The 20,111-nt window shown below is 40.7% G+C and overlaps 1 protein-coding gene across 1 annotated transcript; it reads right to left on the bottom strand.

The window, feature by feature from the left end:
- Window positions 1–2,419: 2,419 nt before the first annotated feature.
- On the bottom strand, window positions 2,420–4,033 carry LOC308282853 (ATP-sensitive inward rectifier potassium channel 12-like; the record flags this gene model as incomplete). The annotated part of the gene is made up of 1 exon (XM_080723241.1): window positions 2,420–4,033. Exon 1 carries the CDS (start codon window positions 3,878–3,880, stop codon window positions 2,420–2,422), a length of 1,461 nt encoding a protein of 486 aa, XP_080579367.1. The 5' UTR covers window positions 3,881–4,033.
- Window positions 4,034–20,111: the final 16,078 nt, after the last annotated feature.

Genomic DNA, 20,111 nt, shown 5'->3' on the forward strand with positions numbered 1-20,111 from the left:
CAATGTATACGCTGGTTGAGTTCCCCTGGGATTTTGCATTGATCAAAACCATGAAGACAAGTAGGAGTTTTCCTGCTGGAGGGTTAATTAATGGAAGGCTTTTCCATTTCTGGCAACTGTTAGGTCACAGCCTTTTCAGGCTGTGACCCCCAAAACAATCATATTTTAACTGGGGACCCCCTCACCCTGATGAGCACTAAGAGTTGAGGCATTACATTTTGTATAACATGGGTCTATTGTGAAAATAGCCGATAAATGCTCACAACGCCTCGCAGCATGTAGAATTGTAGATTGTCTACTTTCACAATTTCAGCTAATATTTGTCAATTTGGCCAATGTTTAATTTGACATTTTAGATGTATTAAAAAGTCCTCAAATTGTCACTTTAGAAATGTGCAGATACCCTCTATACACTTAATGTAATGGTTGCAACGTAGGTTCAGGAGTGGAGACCCACCTCTGCTCATCCTTGCCACTCCCCTGACACAATCACCTTATCACATACACCTGCCTCACTATCTCCTGGCCAATCCACGTCGCAATCACCACAGTATAAAAGCACCTGTGTTTGCCTCCCCTACCTGTTTGTATCTGCAAAAGTAGGTCTCAAACGCTCTCCCTCCCCAAACACCTAATCATTTTACAATCCTTGCTCTCCTAACCTCGTTTTTTCTCTCCATCCTCCAGGAGCCCAAGGCAGGGGAGTAACAGAGCCGAGGCCTCAACTCCCGAGCAGAGCATCCGTGCAGTCGTTCCAGAGACTTCCCCCATACTCAACCCAGGGCTCCGTCATCATCACACCACATACACCTCAACCTTCACTTTCACTTTGTTTAATAAACGTGTTCAACTTGAGCAGAGGTGTGGTCTCTTACTAGTGAACCCTCTAATACGCTGGTTTGTCTACTGTTGAGTCAGAAAACAGTGTTGCACATTAGGTTAATCATCTGGGGACCCCCAAAATAATTTGGGGACTCCCCTGGGGGTCCTGACCCACAGGTTGAGAACCACTGTGTCAGAGCACAATTTACATGAGCCAGTTTGTTTGAGTGGTCACAGTGATGTGAAACACCCCCATCTGATGCCCAAAGTGTGTACCTGGTTTGATCTACCTACAGAGGAAACAAACTCCTTTTTTCCATCCTAATCCCAGTGACCCATTGCATATTTCAGTAGATTTGACTATGCTACAGGCATGACCTTCATCCCTTTGCTTTACAATGACTCATTATGATCTCCATAATGAATCAGTCACTGACAATGAGAACACTTAAGCTGCATAATCTCAAGTATATATTATTAATTCATTATTAATTCAATCAATAATTAATAATATTAATCCAGAGGACGGAGTGAGTAAAAATAATACTCTCCATCCCAAAATCTTTGGCCAAAAAACAGCACTAACACTGACTCGGTGCTGTTATAATTGGTGCAACGTTCACAAAACATATACAATTGACAGCAAAGTTTCTCAAAGGGAGGAGGTTGCAGGAATACATGAATGTTTGAAGGTATTAACAAAGAAATGGAGTGGTGACTTCCTACACAATGCAGTTGATTATTCTAGAATCCTCTAGACCCAGCAAGTATCATACAAAATATTGTACCTTAGCTACACTTGACTGCACTTAAAATGGTCTTATTATTATATTGCACAGTGCACTGCAAATACAGTAGATATCCAGGGATGCATTCTTAAAAATGAAATACATACTTTTAACATGTTACAGGGAAATCTTTGATGAAACAGCCAGACAGACCAAGCAATATTGCATATGTTGCAAGGTAGGCTATTTTATACAAGTGCAGGCATTAAGACCAGTAAAATAACAAAACATAGTTTATATGCATGCATTCAGTGTCCACTCAGTGCATCTTAAAATTGGTCCTTATAGTCAAGACTATTGGAAGAAAAGTCAAAATTCAAACCTCTGTTGCATTCATAAAATCTTTCATCTTACTGTACATCGACAAAAGGAAAACAAAAGCAACATCTAAATGCAAACTCTTTTGGAGATTTTCCGGTTATTATCAATGTTCTGCAATAATTGCCATGCTTCAGGTATGAAATATGTCTGAATCTTAATCTGAGGTCCCTCAGAAATCATGCTGTTACTGCTTTCAGGTGTATTTTCTGTTTCAGGTTTATGCTCTTCAGTTAGCTTAACACGTGGCCATATATGGCAACTTTTATTCTCCCAAGAGAAGAGAGAAATTTATTTATTACAGACTTAAGTTCAAATACAGGCAAGGCAAAAAGGGTTTCAGTTTCTGTACAACTATTCTGGAACTAAACATGCAAAATAGATAAAAGAACAACCTCTCTTCAAGACAAAGTCAGGTCTATACAATATGAGGGACTCTGTGGGAGGGGAAGGTAGGATGCAGGAAGCTCTACTTTCCCATAGCTGCCATGCTATGATGACTCAGTCTTATAGGTCATTGAATCCAGAGGGATCGTAGTGCGTAGAATATCAAACTCCCTCTGATGGTGGTCCATGTCCAGTACACACATGACATTATGACCGCCTGATGTCATGGTGGAATTGTCCTGTAACATCTTCTGGAAGTCTGCAGAAACCAATGTCATCTTTTCTTCCCTCTCTTTCCCCACAACCCGAGAGGGCTCGAAGATGTTCTCCTCGTCATCCTCGTCCCCATAGCTCAGTGCCACCTCATTCTCATAGCAGAAGGCACTCAGCGACCTGGGAATCAAATCTTGGTCCTTGGTGGATTTCGACACTGCAGACGAGGGTCGGCTGGCAGCCTCGTCCAGCTCCTTGGCGCTGAGGTGGGTCATTGTTGGGACCTCATAGGTCTTATGGAAGCGGGCATAGTCCACCTTGTAGCGGTCCCGGTCTTCAAAGATCACAGACTCAAACCTGTGGCCCCAGAATATCTCACTTGCTAGGTAGGAGCTGCGGAACTGAGTACTCATGGCTGTAGCCTCCACCATCCCCTCGAGAATCACCACAATTTCAAAGTTATCAGTCTCCAGATCTGCCCTGCTTAACGTGTACAGGGGGCTGTCCTCATCTATCTCATGCACTATCACTAGTGGAGAAACTAGGAGCAGCCTGTCTATGCCCGTGTCATAACCTACGTTGAGGTCCATCTGTTCCAAGGGAATGAACTCCCCTTCGGCTGTGACATAAGGCCGTATGAGCTGGGCACGTACGTGAGCCTCCACAATATGGCTCTTGCGTAGGTTGCCTATCCGCCACATGAGGCACAGCTTGCCATCGCGCAGGGCAATGACTGCGTTTTTGGAGAATATGAGGGTCTGATTCCTCTTCTTTGGCCGCGCCATCTTGGCCATGATGGTGCCGATCATGAAGGAGTCAATGATGCAGCCCACAATACACTGGACTATCACTGTCACAACAGCAACTGAGCACTCCTCTGTGACGCAGCGCCAGCCATAGCCAATGGTGGTCTGGGTCTCAACAGAGAACAGGAGTGCCCCGACAAAGTCCTGCACGTGGAGTAGACACGGCCTCCACAGTTTCTGCCCTCCTACGCTGTCACTTCCAACACCAAGTCCATTGGGTATTCCCCCAACTATCATCCCTTCTGTTTGCATCCCAGGGTGCTCATCAAAGTCCCCATGTGCCAGTGAGGCACTGTAATAGATGACGCCAAAGAAAAGCCAGGAGACCACGAAACTGGTGCAGAAGATGAGCAGCAGGTACCTCCAGTGGATGTCCACACAAGTGGTGAAGATGTCGGCCAAGTAGCGCTGTCTCTTCTCCTCCATGTTGGAGAACACAACATTGCATTGCCCGTTCTTCTTCACAAACCGGCTCCGCAGGTGAGTGGAGGCCCTGGTCAGTATCTTTCCATTGAAGATGCTCATGCTCCCTTGTTGTTCCCGCATGGCGGAGGTGGCTCCTGACCGCCTCCTACTACTGTCTGTTCCTGTTTTGCCGACTGAGTGTATCTGGTAGCTGGGGGAACTGTGGCAGATACGAAGTGCTAGGCTTGAGATCTTCTGTTGCTCCTCCCCTGGTATAACGTCTGATACACTGCTGTACCTATCAGACCAACAGACAGAACACCTTTTTGATTAAATATGTGCAAATTATCTCAAGATGAAATGCAGGATTTCCCCAGATTTATCCAATTTGTTCCTACATTTGGTTAAATATGTATTGATATGCATTGATAGAGATCTTTAAGCTTTTTGTAATTGTACTGACGCTGCTGCTCATTATTATAGGTCACTATATAGTACATAGTACTGTATACTTTATACCCCATCATACAACGTACTGTGAGAGCAGTGCGTCGGTGGTAGAGAGCAGAAGGTGACCAGGGCAGGGTGAAATAAGGAATACGATTAAATATAGCTCACATAATCTTACTCAAATTGACAGTGTATTGCTTAGTAACTCTCAGAGTGGGGTGGGGGGGGGTGATAGGAAGATAATGGATGAATCATAGCAGCCTAATATAAAAGACATGGTGGGTGGAGTGCTAATTAAGATATGGCGACCCGTAGCACTTGAACAGAGAACATTTGGTGGGTATGGAGTAAGGAAAATATTGCTCATTCTTAAAGGACATTTTTTTTTTTTTTTAAACAAGGGTTCATAATTTAGATTGTAATTAGAGAAAAGAAAATATGAGTGTTAAATGGGGATTATTGTGTATATTTAGCCACTTGTACGCATGCCCCAACCACTGAAATCAAAATCGTTAAAATCGCTAAAATGATAGAAAGCAGTAAATGAAAACATTTTAACACTCATCTTTTCTTTTTCTCTAATTACAGACTAAAATATCATCCCTTGTTGTAAAAAAAAACTAAGTTGCCTTTAACTTCAGTAAATATATCCACGAGTTTCCTACGCCCCATAGTGCATTGCGCAGACGTCTGCACCGATCTTCCGCCGCCGATTTACAAGCTCACAGCGGGTTGCATCTGCGACGCGACGTGAGCTTGTATGTCTGCTGTTAAACCCGGAAGTTTGGTCCTGATAGTCTCCAGTAAACTCCCGCGGAAACTTGTGGATATATATTGCCAAACCCCCTTTCACCGGCATTTATCTGTCTGACAAACCTCTGAAAACTCTCTTTTACGGTGAGTTCAGTTTAGCTATGTGAGGACGGCTGTCACGAGGGATTTAGGGATTATACTGTATATGAGTCATACAACTCATTTGATTGAGGCAGACCAGATGAGTACATTCCAAGCAAGCAATGACAGCCTATTGGTAAATAATACAATGAATGCTTCCATAATCTGCAGTATTTCATTAGAGTGTAGATGGTGGCTTGCTAAGGTCCTCACCTGTTGGTCCTATGTGTTTCCATGGCGGCACCAGTGAGCACAAAGTGTGACCAGCAGTGGGAGGTTTACTACACCCACAGATTAGGACTCATCATGGCAGTGAATGGCCCACACAACATACAACTGCTGAAAAGGAGATAACACAATTAGCCACACTTTATTTTATTTTTTCAGATAAAAAAAAGGAAACAAAGTGGATTGAGTTGATCAATGAGGAAACAGTGAGGGAATCCCTGAGGGAAATTACTGCAAAGGGCAAATGCACAGTTCTTTCTTACCTCAAAATATCCAGTATGTCAATATAATGAAGTCATTAAACAATATTGAGCAATTAAAATAAAAACTGGTATTTTTCTATAATACCATTTAATGATCTCTACTTTTGAGTTTTATTTGCATCTTCATTCACTCTTACTCCCCTACAATTTCAGGAATGCAGGTGAGAGAGTGGATGACATACGGGGCCGATTCAAACCCCAGCCAGGTGAGCTACTGGGGCACACTCCCCTGCCTACAGTTTAAAATGTCATACAATACATTTCCCCATGTCCCCTTTAAGTACTTACTTTAGTATTCTTCAATGAAAAAAAAAGAGGAAAGAATAGTGTTCAACCTACTGCCAGTATGTTCAGCCAACAGCACATTATTGCTACCCAGAAAGATGCCAGCAGCAGATGCAGCTCTGTCTGCCAGCAACAATCATTAGCTATGGCCATATGTAATGCCCCATTCACACCGAAAAAGCCAAGCTATAAATAAGCTTTGTAATTCAATGTAATCTCATGCAAACCATGCAGCTTTTAATATTTTCAAGGTCAAGCTTTTTAAAAGCTGGTTTGCATAGAGATTACAGAGATTACTGGTGGTCTTGTCTTCCAAAAGTTATATTAGAGGAAGAGGTTATCTCTGGAGAACCGTGTACACTCATAGGGCCCGTCTTTGGGTCAAATACTAGTAATTTGACAATAGCCAAGCACAAGACTTTTATGTACCTTATTAAAAAATATTTGTGTGTGTGTGTGTGTGTGTGTGTGTGTGTGTGTGTGTGTGTGTGTGTGTGTGTGTGTGTGTGTGAGAGAGAGAGAGAGAGAGAGAGCATGCACGTGCAGGACCAGTCAAAGGAGAGCCATCTCGTTGTGATTTCCCAAGTACTATAATACCACCGAGAGGGAGAAAGAGATAAAGAGACACCACGACAAAGTGAGAGTGCAAGCAAAACATGGATTGGACAGTGATATATACAGCCGCAGAGAGCAGAACACAGGCAGATTGATTGTGGGAGTGTTGTGGAGGTGGTTGGGATTAAGATGAGAAAGGGCTCCATCATCTCCTAAAACACATCAAATTTGCCAGAGGTAATCACCATTGAAGAGGCCCTGCTTTACATACAGAACGTTTACATCTACTACTACTAGTCTACTTGAGTACTGTACTTAAGTAATTTTTTGGACAAGAAAGGGGAAAAGTACATAAATGTTATTATTTCTGGTGAAAATAGCTGATCTACGAGCACAGTGTGTCGCGATGAGACCTGTTGTGAAATTGAGTGCTTGATATTTTTTGAAAATTGAAAATTAAGCCAACCGTTAGTGACTGGGTCATTAGCCAATAGGCAATCTGGCTAACCGTTGTCAAATAAAGGGGAACGCCCACTCCGTTTGTTCCTCTTCATAGTTATCAGAGTCTGATTAGCCAGTAGGAGACTCAGTACAAGACTCTGTGAGACTTAATTTGTGTTTCTGCCGATCAACAAATGGCTTAGGAATGCAAGAAAAGAAAAGAAATCTACATGAATTTAAGGCTTCATGTGGTGTGTAATTGATAGAATATAAGTTTGGGGTGAACTACTCTTTTAAAGGTCTAGCACTTTGGTAGAGGTTTAGGTTGTGAATGCCTTGCCATAACTTTAAAGATGTGCAAGAAATCAAAAATAATTGCTCCACTGACTGGAAATTGATTATTTAAAAATATGCTTCTCCAAAAAAGCATGTCTTTTTTATACTTTTGTTTTTCTTTTACCAAATAGGCCTACCCCAGTACTTAAATACAAATTTGACTGAGCAACTAACATTAGTAGTTAAGCAATATTTGACCAGGCATAACCCCAGTAGCCTTCTTGAATACCCACTGGGGTTGAGTACTTTGTCAGTGCTAATATACAGGCTATAAAGACTGCTCGCTGCCCCTCCAAACATCTGGGATCACATGCTGGTCTGGGTCTTGTCTCATGAGGGCGGTCTAAAACCATTTCATTATACCTTTCATATCAATAAAAGATTATGAAGGGGAATGCCCTTTGAAACACTCCAGGCATTATAGGATAAATAATTAATAATGATTATAATTAAAAATGTTATATCATTAAGGTAAGTTACTCATTGCCACAAACAAGCCACTAATCCAAGTGAGAGTAGTGTTCTTGAGCTTTTAAGCACAACAGAAAAGGTTATGAATATGTAACAATACAGTGTGTCCAAGCCTTCAAGAGAAAGGGAACCCATTATTTCATTGCTGCCAGGCAGAAACCTTGTATCTCCACATTTCATCTCTTTATGTGCTGCAAAAGTACTGAAAGACAGAACACAATCATTTGACATATTAATGTGTTTTATTTTTTATATATATTATATATTTTTACAGTTCTTGAAAATGGATGCCAGGTTGAAAGTGGTTATGTCTGTCTGAGGGTTTCATAAATATGTAATCAATGAAACGTATTAACAAGAGCTTGTGACTAAATGTCTACAATATATATTTTTTACATTTCCCGAAAAAGTAAAGGACAGCTTTCCCCCCAAGAGCGGCGATATACACAGGGCTGGATTAACCATTGTGCCGGTGGGGCCGTTGCCAGGGGCCCTTGGGGGAACTGGGCTGCGTGGTCATTGACAATTTACTAAAACCAAATGTATACATTAATTAAAAATCAAATGTGTGGGCCCCTCCTCTGTGGCTTTCTTGGCCCACAGATGATCACCATGGCTTAAAATCCGAGCTGGGTAATGTGCGTTGGGAGGAAGGGGGGGGGGGTCCTAAAACATTATCGACCAGGGGCCCTCTCAGGGGTTAATCCGTCCCTGGATATACAGTATGGCCTCAGACTTAGTAATCATTGCATCATATTGGAATCATATCTGGCCATTAACAATGGAGAGGTTTGCCATGCTGCCACACTATATCACCACACATATATGCCTTATTGCACATTTATATGCTTTATGCCCTTATATTATTTATATCTAGTTTTTCTCTCTGCCATTATTATGCTATATGCTGATGTGGATTGTGGATATTGCTGAAGGCTTCTTCTTATTTCCATTTTTGTTAAATGTCATTTTAGTTTTTCTTTATATTATTATTATTGTCATTGCATGTTATTGTATCAGGACCTCACATTGCATCTTGCTTCTTGTAACTGTATGGGTATAGTGACAAATAAACCTTCTCTATTCTTGAGATATGGATTCTTCTTTCAGCATTACTTACAGTATATGTAAACGCCTGGATTCCAACTTGACAAAATAACCAAAAATAAAAAATGAAATTCTGAAATTATAGCAACAAACCATTGTGGATCAAACCAGGTCATTCTTTATTTTGGGATGAAAGCACTCTGTTTACATTGCTGCATAAAAATAGTTTCATTGATGTCATCACTCGGTACTGTTGGAATTAAGCCAATCGGAGAGCTTGAGGAGTCCCTCTCACCAATGAATGCACATTACAGAAATGTGTCTGCATAACAGGATTGTGTGTTTAAATAAATGATTCAATCATTTAATATTCCTCATCTGTTTACAGTATTTATTTTCCTCTGCACCAAAACAAGACAAAATTAAGCTAATCATCTAATCATCGTAATCATAATCATGATGACATGTCTTTAGATTCGTCTATAGAACAAAACAGTCCGTGAATCAGAATCTTCAGTTATTTTTTAATTTTGAGATATAGAAATCAGTCCAGATACCGCCTACTAACATCACAACCCAGTTCAGTCAGCTGACTCACAAATAGATTGAGAACATTTTATTTATAAAATACAAGTGTGAAATTATATTTGATTTTGGCGTTCTCTGCTCTGGTGGTGGTGGGAGCTGACAAATCGCAAACAAAGTGCACATAGTGACACATGACAGCTTGCATGTACTGCGCATAATGTGTAAAACTCTCGAGTGTATCTGCCTATCGACAAGTTTCCCAGTGAGCTTACTGGGGAAAAGGGTGCATGTTACTGTTACTGCTCCACTTCCTCCACACTGACTCAAATCACTTAATAAAGCACCAAATAATAAGCCCTATTCACGGCCCGCCCACTCAGCATCCCCCCGGTGCTGACGTCACATTTGAAGGGGTAAAACCCTGCTAAACCCATAGAGTTAACACAGAAATCGCAAATTTAATGCAATTTCCGAATAGTACAGTCTAAAATACGGCTAGCATGAACAAGAACACAAGATAGTAAAAGTCACAAAGCATTATAATTTACTTTACCGTTCGAAATAATGATTTATTGGCTTTAAGTCCAGCTATTTCTGTATTAATTTCCCCTTCTAAATTGACGTTACACCAGGAAGTTGCTGAGAAATTTGCTGAGTGGGCGGGCCGTGAATAGGGCTCATCACTATGCAGAGATTCAGGTGTGATAGGCTCACAGCAGCAACAGCAACCAGTCAGAATGAAACACGTGTTTCAAAACACTGTCTAGGTTCAGTTAAGACCCGCACCGTGATTGGCTGAACCGGAGGTATAGGGAGCGCTCCGCTGTGTTCACTTGATTTACTATTCTGGCCCCCTGGTTTACAACTTCTAATGGCGCCGAGCCGGCTCATGCGACCCTCACAACGTTCGACACGGCGACTCACTCACTACCACTCGCTCGGCGGGGTCTCACGTGGCTCACCTGAGCCTCCGTCATCTCCACCGGAAAAAATACGCTCTGCCCGCGGAACCTAGACGGTGTTTTAAAACGCGAATGAAACAGCTAAGAGGAACAGTGTTGCCCACCTTTCACGCAAGGGCTCATGGGACACAGGAAACTTGTGTATCCACCTGTTTCCACGGGAGTTTACTGGAGATTATTTGGACCACACTTCCGGTTTAACAGCAGACATACAAGCTCACGTCGCGTCGCAGATGCAGCCCGTTGTGAGCTTGTAAATCACACTCAGCTGCGGCGCCGGAAGCTCGGTACAACGTCTGCGCAATGCACTATGGGGCGTTGGAAACCCGTGGATAGATCTTTTTCCAGAGCCCTGCCGTGTAGCTGTGGAAGTGTGTGCAAGTGTGACCCAGGTCGTGACTAGCACACTGGTTATCATGAGACTGACACAATATGTCCATATATGGTCATTCACAGATATGGGCTTAATATTGATGACATCAGGGATCTTGGTCATATATGGAGCATGACACACACACACACACACACACACACACACACACACACACACACACACACACACACACACACACACACACACACACACACACACACACACACACACTTATAAATATACAGTATGTATATGTAAGACAGAGTCACTGTTTAGTTGCTACTCTGTTTAGTTTAGTTACTACTCTCCACAAAGGTTATAGGCTGCATTACATATGATAGATATTTAGCACTAAACTTAACTTTCAACAAATGTGTTTGTTAGTTTTTTTATACAATATAGAATGAATGGCTATTTAGTAACATTCATTAACTAATATTAAAGTTTTATTTTAAATTTTGCTTGCACAATTTTCTGTTGTCAAAACGACAACAAACTAGCATGTCTACCACACTTTCAGTCGATACTGATCTATTAATAGATTCTAAAAAGAACATTAGCGCTGTTGGTGTAAGAGACAGCATTTGCGCCAGTGTTACTGATATTGCAGTTCAATACATTTTGCCTCCAGTGATTCAATGACCGAAAAAAAATGAATTTGAAATGCTATATTACTAAGAGTGCAACACACTAATAATTTGACTAGTTATTAGTCCTACTATAGTTTTTACAATAAAGGACATTATACATATGGAATAATAAGCATAGGAAGTGCAGTTAATAAGTTGCTTGATGTCATGTCCACATATCTGCTAAGCATGGTCAAGGAAGCTTAATTGGGATCACTGTTTAGACATGAATGTTAAGCTTGCTATAGTCATTGGTCTAGTCTAGTGCAGGGGTTTTCAAAGTGGGTGACGGGGCACCCTGGGGTGCCGCGACGGCAGTCCAGGGGTGCTGCGAGATCATTTGATAATATTTGGAATTTATTTGGACACTTGAAAAAATATTATTTAGTATACTTTTAAAGTACAACGTTATTTTCAGTCAGTTCTAACCAAAATGGCTATTATCTCAACGTTTTCCTCGCAACATTATCACTAAAATATCGTCACTGTCGGGCAGAAAACTCGTATCTCCAAGTTTCAAATGTGTACGTCTTTTGGTAAAGCAAAGCCCTGCTTCATCATACAAGACTGTCACACAAAACTGGTGAAAACAGCAGATCTACAAGCACACAACGCCGAGGCGTTGCTTGTAGATCTGCTGTTTTCACTAGTTTAGTACATTTTATAGATGATAAATACAAAACCAACGGTTTTGGACATACAAGGTTTCCACCCGACAACGACGATATGCTATAAATATATGGTGCTGGGAGTGAAAATTATAATGTAGGGGTGCCTCGGATTAAAACAATATTGATGGGGTGACCTGAGACAAAAAAGTTTGGGAACCCCTGGTCTAGTGCACCCTGACACCCTTTATTTACTAAATACCATGCTCTCTCTTCCCAAGTAGAAACCTTTCTTTCTTGTCCTCCTTTCACCAACTCTTACCCTCGCCATCTCAAGCTTTCAAATGTTTCACTTCTGGAGTATGAGCTTCCAGATGCAGTAGTTTTATTATTTGTGTTTGTTTCATAGCATCCTTTCTCAAAATACAATAATAAATCAACAAAATATTTAGCATAGTACAGTTGATCTTATTTTATTTTACTTAGTACTGTAAGTACAAAACATTAACTTTCACTGCAGACAATAGCGTATACGGTATGTTCACAAACATTAATTGTGTACATGTGCCCTGATGAATAGCCTACCTGTGTGTCTCACTGGTGACAGACAGAGAGTAGTCTGACAGACTGCATGATCATACAAGACACGTTGACAAGTTTCAGTGGTGGGTGTGCTGATGAAAGTACAGACTGTAAACTTTCTAATGAACAAAACCACAGCTGGCATTAGCCTAGGTTTGTAGGTCTGCATTTCAAGTTACTTAAACAAATAAACAATCTGATACAACCTTAACTCTTAACAGACATTTCTACATGGATTGTTGGAATATTGGATTATTATGAAATTCAAAAAATATAATACTCACCCTATAAGATTGTTGTTCTTTTATTCCACTTGACTACACATTTGAAATCTCTTTGAATTTGTGGCTTCAGTAATTATAATTAATAGATATCCTTCAGTCAGTGCTCAGGGCAAAGGCTCCATATTCTCATGTCTCTGTGTTTTGTGTTCCTTGGAAAGATGTCCCCCACTTCTCCTTTCTTATAGGCTCCTTCTTATTCCATGTTCATTTTGATGCGCATATCGTTGAGTTGTCTATAATTATTTTACTCTTGTTTTAATATTTTGTTTTCCTCTTCCAGCTCCTTCACATACTCCTGTGTCCTATAATACTGTGCGTGCTCTCCTGGTAATGCTGTGTCAATCTCCCCTCTGCAGAGCGTGTGGGTTCGAGGGGGAGGGTGGCAGGGACAGGAGAGAGGAGAGCAGAGGAGAGGAGAGGAAGGGGGAGGAAAGGAGAAAATGACTGGAAAGAGAGAGAAAGAAAGAAAGAAATTAAGAAAGAAAGAAAGAAAGAAAGAAAGAAAGAAAGAAAGAAAGAAAGAAAGAAAGAAAGTAGAGTTGAAAGGAGAAAAGAGCTAGGGGAGAGAGGAGGTAGAGAGGGCCTGACACTTTCTCCTCTGTGTCTCTCTACACTGTGTCACTGTTTTACAGTATTTATACCTGGTGGGTCCATATAGGTGAATGAGATTACATTTGTCTTGTTAATGACAGTCAACATTCATAAACTACACTTTCAGGGGAAAGTGGCACTGCAACAGGTGAGAAGGGAGGAAGATATAGTATGCATCGTTGAAAAACAATGGTCTGGCTATCACTGTGGTATAAAAACAAAATGTCCACACTGTAGCTACACCATGGGGATTAATTACAATCTGAGGATTTGACTCTTTACTCTAATAGGACACTGTTTTGTTTACTCTAATAGTACACTATTTTACCATGGTCACGGCATCACATGGCTAATGGCTGTAACAATAGTTTGCCCCCTGAAACAGAATCACATTTACATTTACTAATACGTTACCCCAGCACACAGAGCCATGGTCTGGGGTTTTTGCTGGTGGTGCAGTGAGAACGTTGACTGTCAGAGCTGACTGTCAGAGCATGTTAGTATTTCAACACAGTCAAATACACGCATCCCTATAGCACCGACAGCTCTGTGCTGAGCCTGGAGGGCACATATCTGCTCTTTTTTTTGTTTTTTACATAACCAATCCATATTACATTATAATGTAATGACGCTATGGTTTGTTCAGAGGCTACTTCTGACATGTTTTCTCCTGATAAACAAGTTTATTTATACTTGTTTAATTTAAACTTTTACATTTTTTCCAGCTGGTTTAGGTGATGTATTGAAGCAATTTGAAGCTTAATTCCTATACCCTATAGGGTAGTTCTGTCTGTGATTGATATTAATAAGTGATTCTGTCATGTATGTTCCCTATAGGTCACAAATGGCGGGTGAGACTTTATCCAAGGTGATGTGTGTATCAGTGTACACATGCTGGCTCAGAATTATTATTACATAACTTGAATAGGATAAAGTTCAGTAAAAGGATTGTACACAGTGGTTCACTGCCAGGTTCAGTTATTTAAAGCTTCGGGAGAGAGATGCTCAGGAAACACTGATAATAATATACAGTAGCTCTAATCTAGATACAGTAGTAATGACGCGTGTAATCTTTGCTTTTATTTGGTTCAGTGTCTCCTATCAATACAGAAGCTGAGAGTGGAACTCAAAACAAATTTGACACTGTGCATAACTTGGAGTGTTGACACAAGGAAAAATCAAGACTGACACTTCCAAATTGTCTTAACTGGAAACATCTGAGAAACATTTTGTTTGTCTCCAACATCATTTGAAAGTGTGAATGTACTGTACGAAATGAGCAAATCCGTTTCTATGGAAACTGATCCCTTTTGCCTCCCTCCAGATTCCCCCACTGCACTCTCTCTCTAGTGTAAAATATAGAGTAGGGATGGCCTCTTTTCAAATTTCTCTCTCTTTCTGAATCGGAGGGTGGGTGGGTGTCTGTCCACATATGACAAATTCAGAGTGGAACGAACAAGGGGGTGGCAGCAGGAGATACAGTACAGTCTTCGAGGTAGCAGAAAATAACGAGGTAAATCAAGGACAGCAACTCACAGGAATGAAATTAAAGGAGAAATGAACTGTAAGGAAGTTCTGGGAAGGACAATGGGTGCTGTTAGATTATATGCACAGGGCAACAAGTAATCCACATTTTGTGTTTCTACAATGTCTATAATACATTATAAACATACTTATGAAACATATATGTACATGCATTCATAAATACATGTATTATACTTATAAGGTCATGTAGGTGACATATAATTGGCATATAACAATGTACTGTATAATTGCAGCTATAAGTACTCATAATAAAATATTATAGATTGTCTACAAAAAGTACGAAAGTCAATTCAAATCAAGCTAGACAGATTGGTTAAAAAGTTCAAATGTTGGGCTACAATGAAAAAAAGAGAGCTTGAAGTTATTTTTGTCCTGATTTATATTTATATATTTATATTTTATCCATTGTGGGTAATGGCTTTTGAAATCTATTCAGAATCAAAACCTTGTCATGTTTGTGTCCAGCTTAAAAATAGACAATATATTGTGGAACTGGCTTTTCTCTAAGCTACTATAGCATGTATGTGTTGCCAAACTGAATTTACATAAAACCTTCACTCTGATTCTAAAGTCTTTATTCTCTGCTTTCTATACAAATTGAAACATGGGTTTAAAGGCCTAATCCATAATCCTGAAGTATTCAAACGAGTCGACCTGCTGATGAAAACAAAGACATTGGATGAGAGACATTTGGTTAAACTCAAATCCTTTATCAGGACTTTTGATATCCATATGGACACTTCATGGGTACAAGGACAATTTTGACATGTGTCACATGGGTGTAATGCGAATCACTCTGGATTCCAGGCTAGTATATTCCGTTTAACTATAACCTCTCTGATGATTTGTGGTGTGCCATGGTATTTTCTTCTTGGCTCTAGTAGGAGTATTGGTAATCTAGTTCATGTCACAGTGGCTATTGTTGCATACAGGGAGCGTGGTTTCTCTTCCCTATGACAGAGAACATCAGAGAACTGGAATTATTATACAGTATTTGTATAATTTTGAAATGCCTCTGTTACTCGTAATTCTAGGCCTTTCTAACTACAATATCATGCCAATAATCTTAAGTGAGGCTTTCAAGAGGAAGAGGGTTAAAGTGCTGTAGCCGTGCTGCATGCATTTGAAAAAGATGAAAGCTATTAAAGGGATATTTCATTTCATTTTTTGTATATATCTTTGTAATGTTTTAATTGTATTTATATTCCTTTAATTACGATAGTAATATTGACAAAAATCACAGCATTTCATAGCTAGAGTGGAGTGAGCACTCCAATCCAAGTAAAAGCCACGTCATAGAAACAGAGGTAATGGGAGTAGTCCAGCAGTAGATTTTGAAGTGGTAATTGAAGTAGTAGTCAACTGGGATTCCCACCTCTGTAATGCCAGATTTATATTCAGTTCACAATGCATCACATCCCCAGGACGTGAGTTTGTTGAACAGTTGGTTGGCGTGTGGCATGACTCTGTTGTGTGACAAAGTACAAGTTCACTGTAGCACAGTGTATGGTGTGACACAAATGTGGAGTGAGGCTGCATGAGAGATTGTGACAAACAATTAGACAGTCAACTGAGTCAAGCCTAATTTACACTGTCATACTCAATATATATCTCATTTTTTCAATATTGTCAGTTTAGTCAGGAACACTCACGTCTAAAGTAGATTTAACCATTTATTGCATAAATGGAATACAGTTAATCTTGGCGTTAATGGGCCCTGCTTTCGGAGATGTTCCTTGAATTTTGTGCAAGCTTTCTGAGCATGCTAAGCAAAATCTGGGAACGCTAAGCAATACCCCCCATAGGGATACAATAGCAGAACAATAGCAATACATTTACGGTACTTAGTCAAATCACAGTATTTTAGCTTAACACATTGACATGTAACTTAATCAGACAATCACAGCTTAGCCAAACTGATGGCTCCTGGTGGCATATAGGGCACTGTTCTCAACCTTTTCAGGCCCCCCCCCCCGTTGAGGCATTACATTTTGTATAACACGGTTCTCTTATGAAAATAGCAGTTCTACATGCTCACAACGCCTGACGATCGGCTATTTTCACAATTTCTGCCTCTAATACAATTTGGTCAATGTTTAATTTGTCATTTAGAGGTATTAAAAAGTCCTTCATTTGTCACTTTAGAAATGTGCAGATCACGCTCTATACACTTAAACTTTATGTTGGTTTGTTTACTTTTGAGAGAGAAAACAATGTTGCTCATTAAGTTAATCATCTGGGGACCCCCCAAAATAATTTGGGGACCCCCCTGGGGGTCCTGACCCACAGGTTGAGAGCCACTGGCGTAGGGAGTTATGTCGACCATGCACCTTCTCCTGGCAGGCCCACGATTCACCACTGGGCAAATAAAAGCTTGGTATGTGATAAAAGAGGTTACACACATTACGTTACGCACCTACCTTTTAAGATCTGATTCCACAAGAGTGGATGGCGGCATAATGTACTCTTTGCTTAGTGTGCCCCCTCAGTGTGTACTACCACTGATGTAGGCAGGTATTTCCTCTATGTCCTTAGAGGCCCTGCTGTGATTCCTGTCTGCAAAAAGGAGCATTGTTGTTCAGTTGGGCTGCTGGACATTTAAAGGATTTGAAGTTACATTTGGAGGACCAAATGTTTCTCATGAAAGTTAGGTTGTATCCAAAAGTGGGTGATCACATTTTCAGAAAATGTAATATTTTGTTATTTACTGTAACAAATAGAAAAATAAAAGTCTGCACGCCAGTTTATGCTCCAAAAGAGTACATTTAACTCTTTGGGAGCATAAATTGGTGTGCAGACTTTTATTTTTCTATTTGTACCTTATTCTTAGTCCAGCACTCAGCCTATATTGGCCTTGGATGTGCGTACCTGTTGGCTTTTGCAGCCTCTTTGTTAATTTACTGTAACAAGCCCTACTGCAAATCTGACAGCAAAGAGGGAGGAGGAGTGAAGGACATAGAGGGGAGGGAGGATTACATTGAGGGATTCAGAGAAGAAAGGAGGTGCAGATCCATCAGAAATTGGGTTTGTTGGTTTTGACAATGATTCAGGGGGAAGAATTTGACAAAATGTGATGGGAATTAACATCTTTTAGAGGAAATTATTGCCATAGACACATAAGCCTAGATACCACGACTGAATTATCAAATTATAGTTGGATACAACTTGTAAAAACGTTAATTCCAAAAGTAGGCTATTGAAAGTGAATGCCAAGCATTAAACAACAAACTGCAATATATTCATGCACTGTCTTCACTTACACAATTGTATTAACAGGACTACAACATTGCAATAAATTGTGGTTGATAACTTGATAACCATTAACCACTGGTTAGGCCTATATGTAGGCCTATAGACCAATTATTTGTTTACTAACATTGAGACTGAATGCACAGCTGACTGTATCATGTAATCAATTCCCAACAGATCCCCAAACCTGTTGTTTTGGGGAGCACTGGTTATTCAACCTCCTCTTGTGTGCTAGTGAGGTGCTCCCATGGGTGCGCCCTTATCGAGACATATATACTTCATTGCGCAACGGTATTCCGCGTCAAGAGTAGCTGATATACAAACTCACATCGCGTCACCAATGCAACCCTTCTGAGCTTGGAGGTCTGCGGCTCTGCGCGCGACACCGTCGCAGGACGGAGCATAATTAGGCTTAATGGACTGCAGCTGGGCGAGCAGTAGACGCTCTGGTGATCCAGTGGATCGGGTGGGTGATCAAGAGGAGCGCTCCCTCTGTTCTGATGACGGTGAATAGAGGTGGGGTTTGAAGGACAACTGTTTTGAATCGCTATTATTGTTTACAATCAACAGAAACTAAGGATTATATATTTCAAGAGTGAGAATTTACAGTAAAAATCCTAAGCATTCTTCCTCCACACTGGGAGAAAAACGGCATCTGAAAGTTTGATGGAATGCATTTTTAAACACGAGTGCCATCCATTGCATCCTATGAACGGTGGGGTTCATTTGGTGCCGACCGGCGTGCGCATACTGGTTTATATCAATGTGACGTGGACCATTAAGGCATCTATAGGCCTACTACTGGCCTAGCCAAATTCCCCTATAAACAATGAAGTGTGCAAAAATATTTTTGCTGCAATCTATTAATGCTGCATGCAAGGTCACAGAACAAACAAAACAGACTTAATTTAACACCATGATTATAAACATAAAAGGGTTGGTGGGACAAATAGGCCTTCCTTGAAGAAGGCCCTAACCCAGTCGCGAGGAGCTCATTCGGCTTGAGTTTCTTGCAGGTGGGATTTATGGCTCTTTGAAGTGAGCCGAGCCGGATCTCTGCGATCCGTTCCTTTTCAAAGAGCCGTTCAAAATACTACATGTAAAAAGTACAAACATTCTTTACTACAATGTACAAAATACACAAGTAGAAGTGTAATTAAAATGTACTTGAGTAAAAGCACTAAAGTATTGGTATCAAAATGCACAGAGTAGTTCACCCCCCAAAATGACTTTTTTTCTATTGATTACTCGTGCCATGGAGACTTGAGTTCAATAATGTGTTGTAGACTATTTGTAGCATTCCTAAGACAAAAATATGATTATAGTACATTTAGCCCCATATTGAATAGAAAGTACTCAATATGCAGAACGTCACATTTCACAGGTTTTCCAATTAATAACATTTGGAAAAATCATTTGAAAATAGCAGATCTACAAGCTCACAATGTGTCGCAACGTGACACATTGTGAGCTTGTAGATCGGCTAATATTTTCAAATGGCGGAAATGTATATGGCCAAAATGCAGGCCTATATAGGGTTGAAGTGATTTGTAATTATAATCAAAATCTAGAAAGTAACAAAATAACTAAAAGTAACTAAAATGAGACAGTATTTTGAACGGCTCTTTGAAAAGGAACGGATCGCAGAGATCCGGCTCGGCTCACTTCAAAGAGCCATAAATCCCACCTGCAAGAAAATCAAGCCGAATGAGCTCCTCGCCTCGCGCCTCAGTCACAGTGACAGCACTGATGCGTCATGGGCACGCAGAGCATGCCAGTGCCTGAGTGCCACCTTCCATTGCACGAGCGCCTGCCTGGCCGGTAGAGCAAGTTTAATTGCTCTGTAGACAGACTCTATTGGATTTAATGGCGATTGAAAGTTTTCCAAGAATCATGCGAGTCATTTAGCGCCTCACTGAGAGCAGACTGGCGCCATCTGCTGTAATATCTGTTGTTTTACCTCTCAGCTTGGTGATGGGCGGTACACGCCCAGATGCGTATAGCCAAACGGATCAACCCAGATCCCTCTCCCCGCCCCTGGACAACACGGA

The sequence above is a fragment of the Nannobrachium achirus genome (genome assembly GCF_963921795.1).
Source record: "Nannobrachium achirus genome assembly, chromosome: 4".
NCBI classification, from domain to species: domain Eukaryota; kingdom Metazoa; phylum Chordata; class Actinopteri; order Myctophiformes; family Myctophidae; genus Nannobrachium; species Nannobrachium achirus.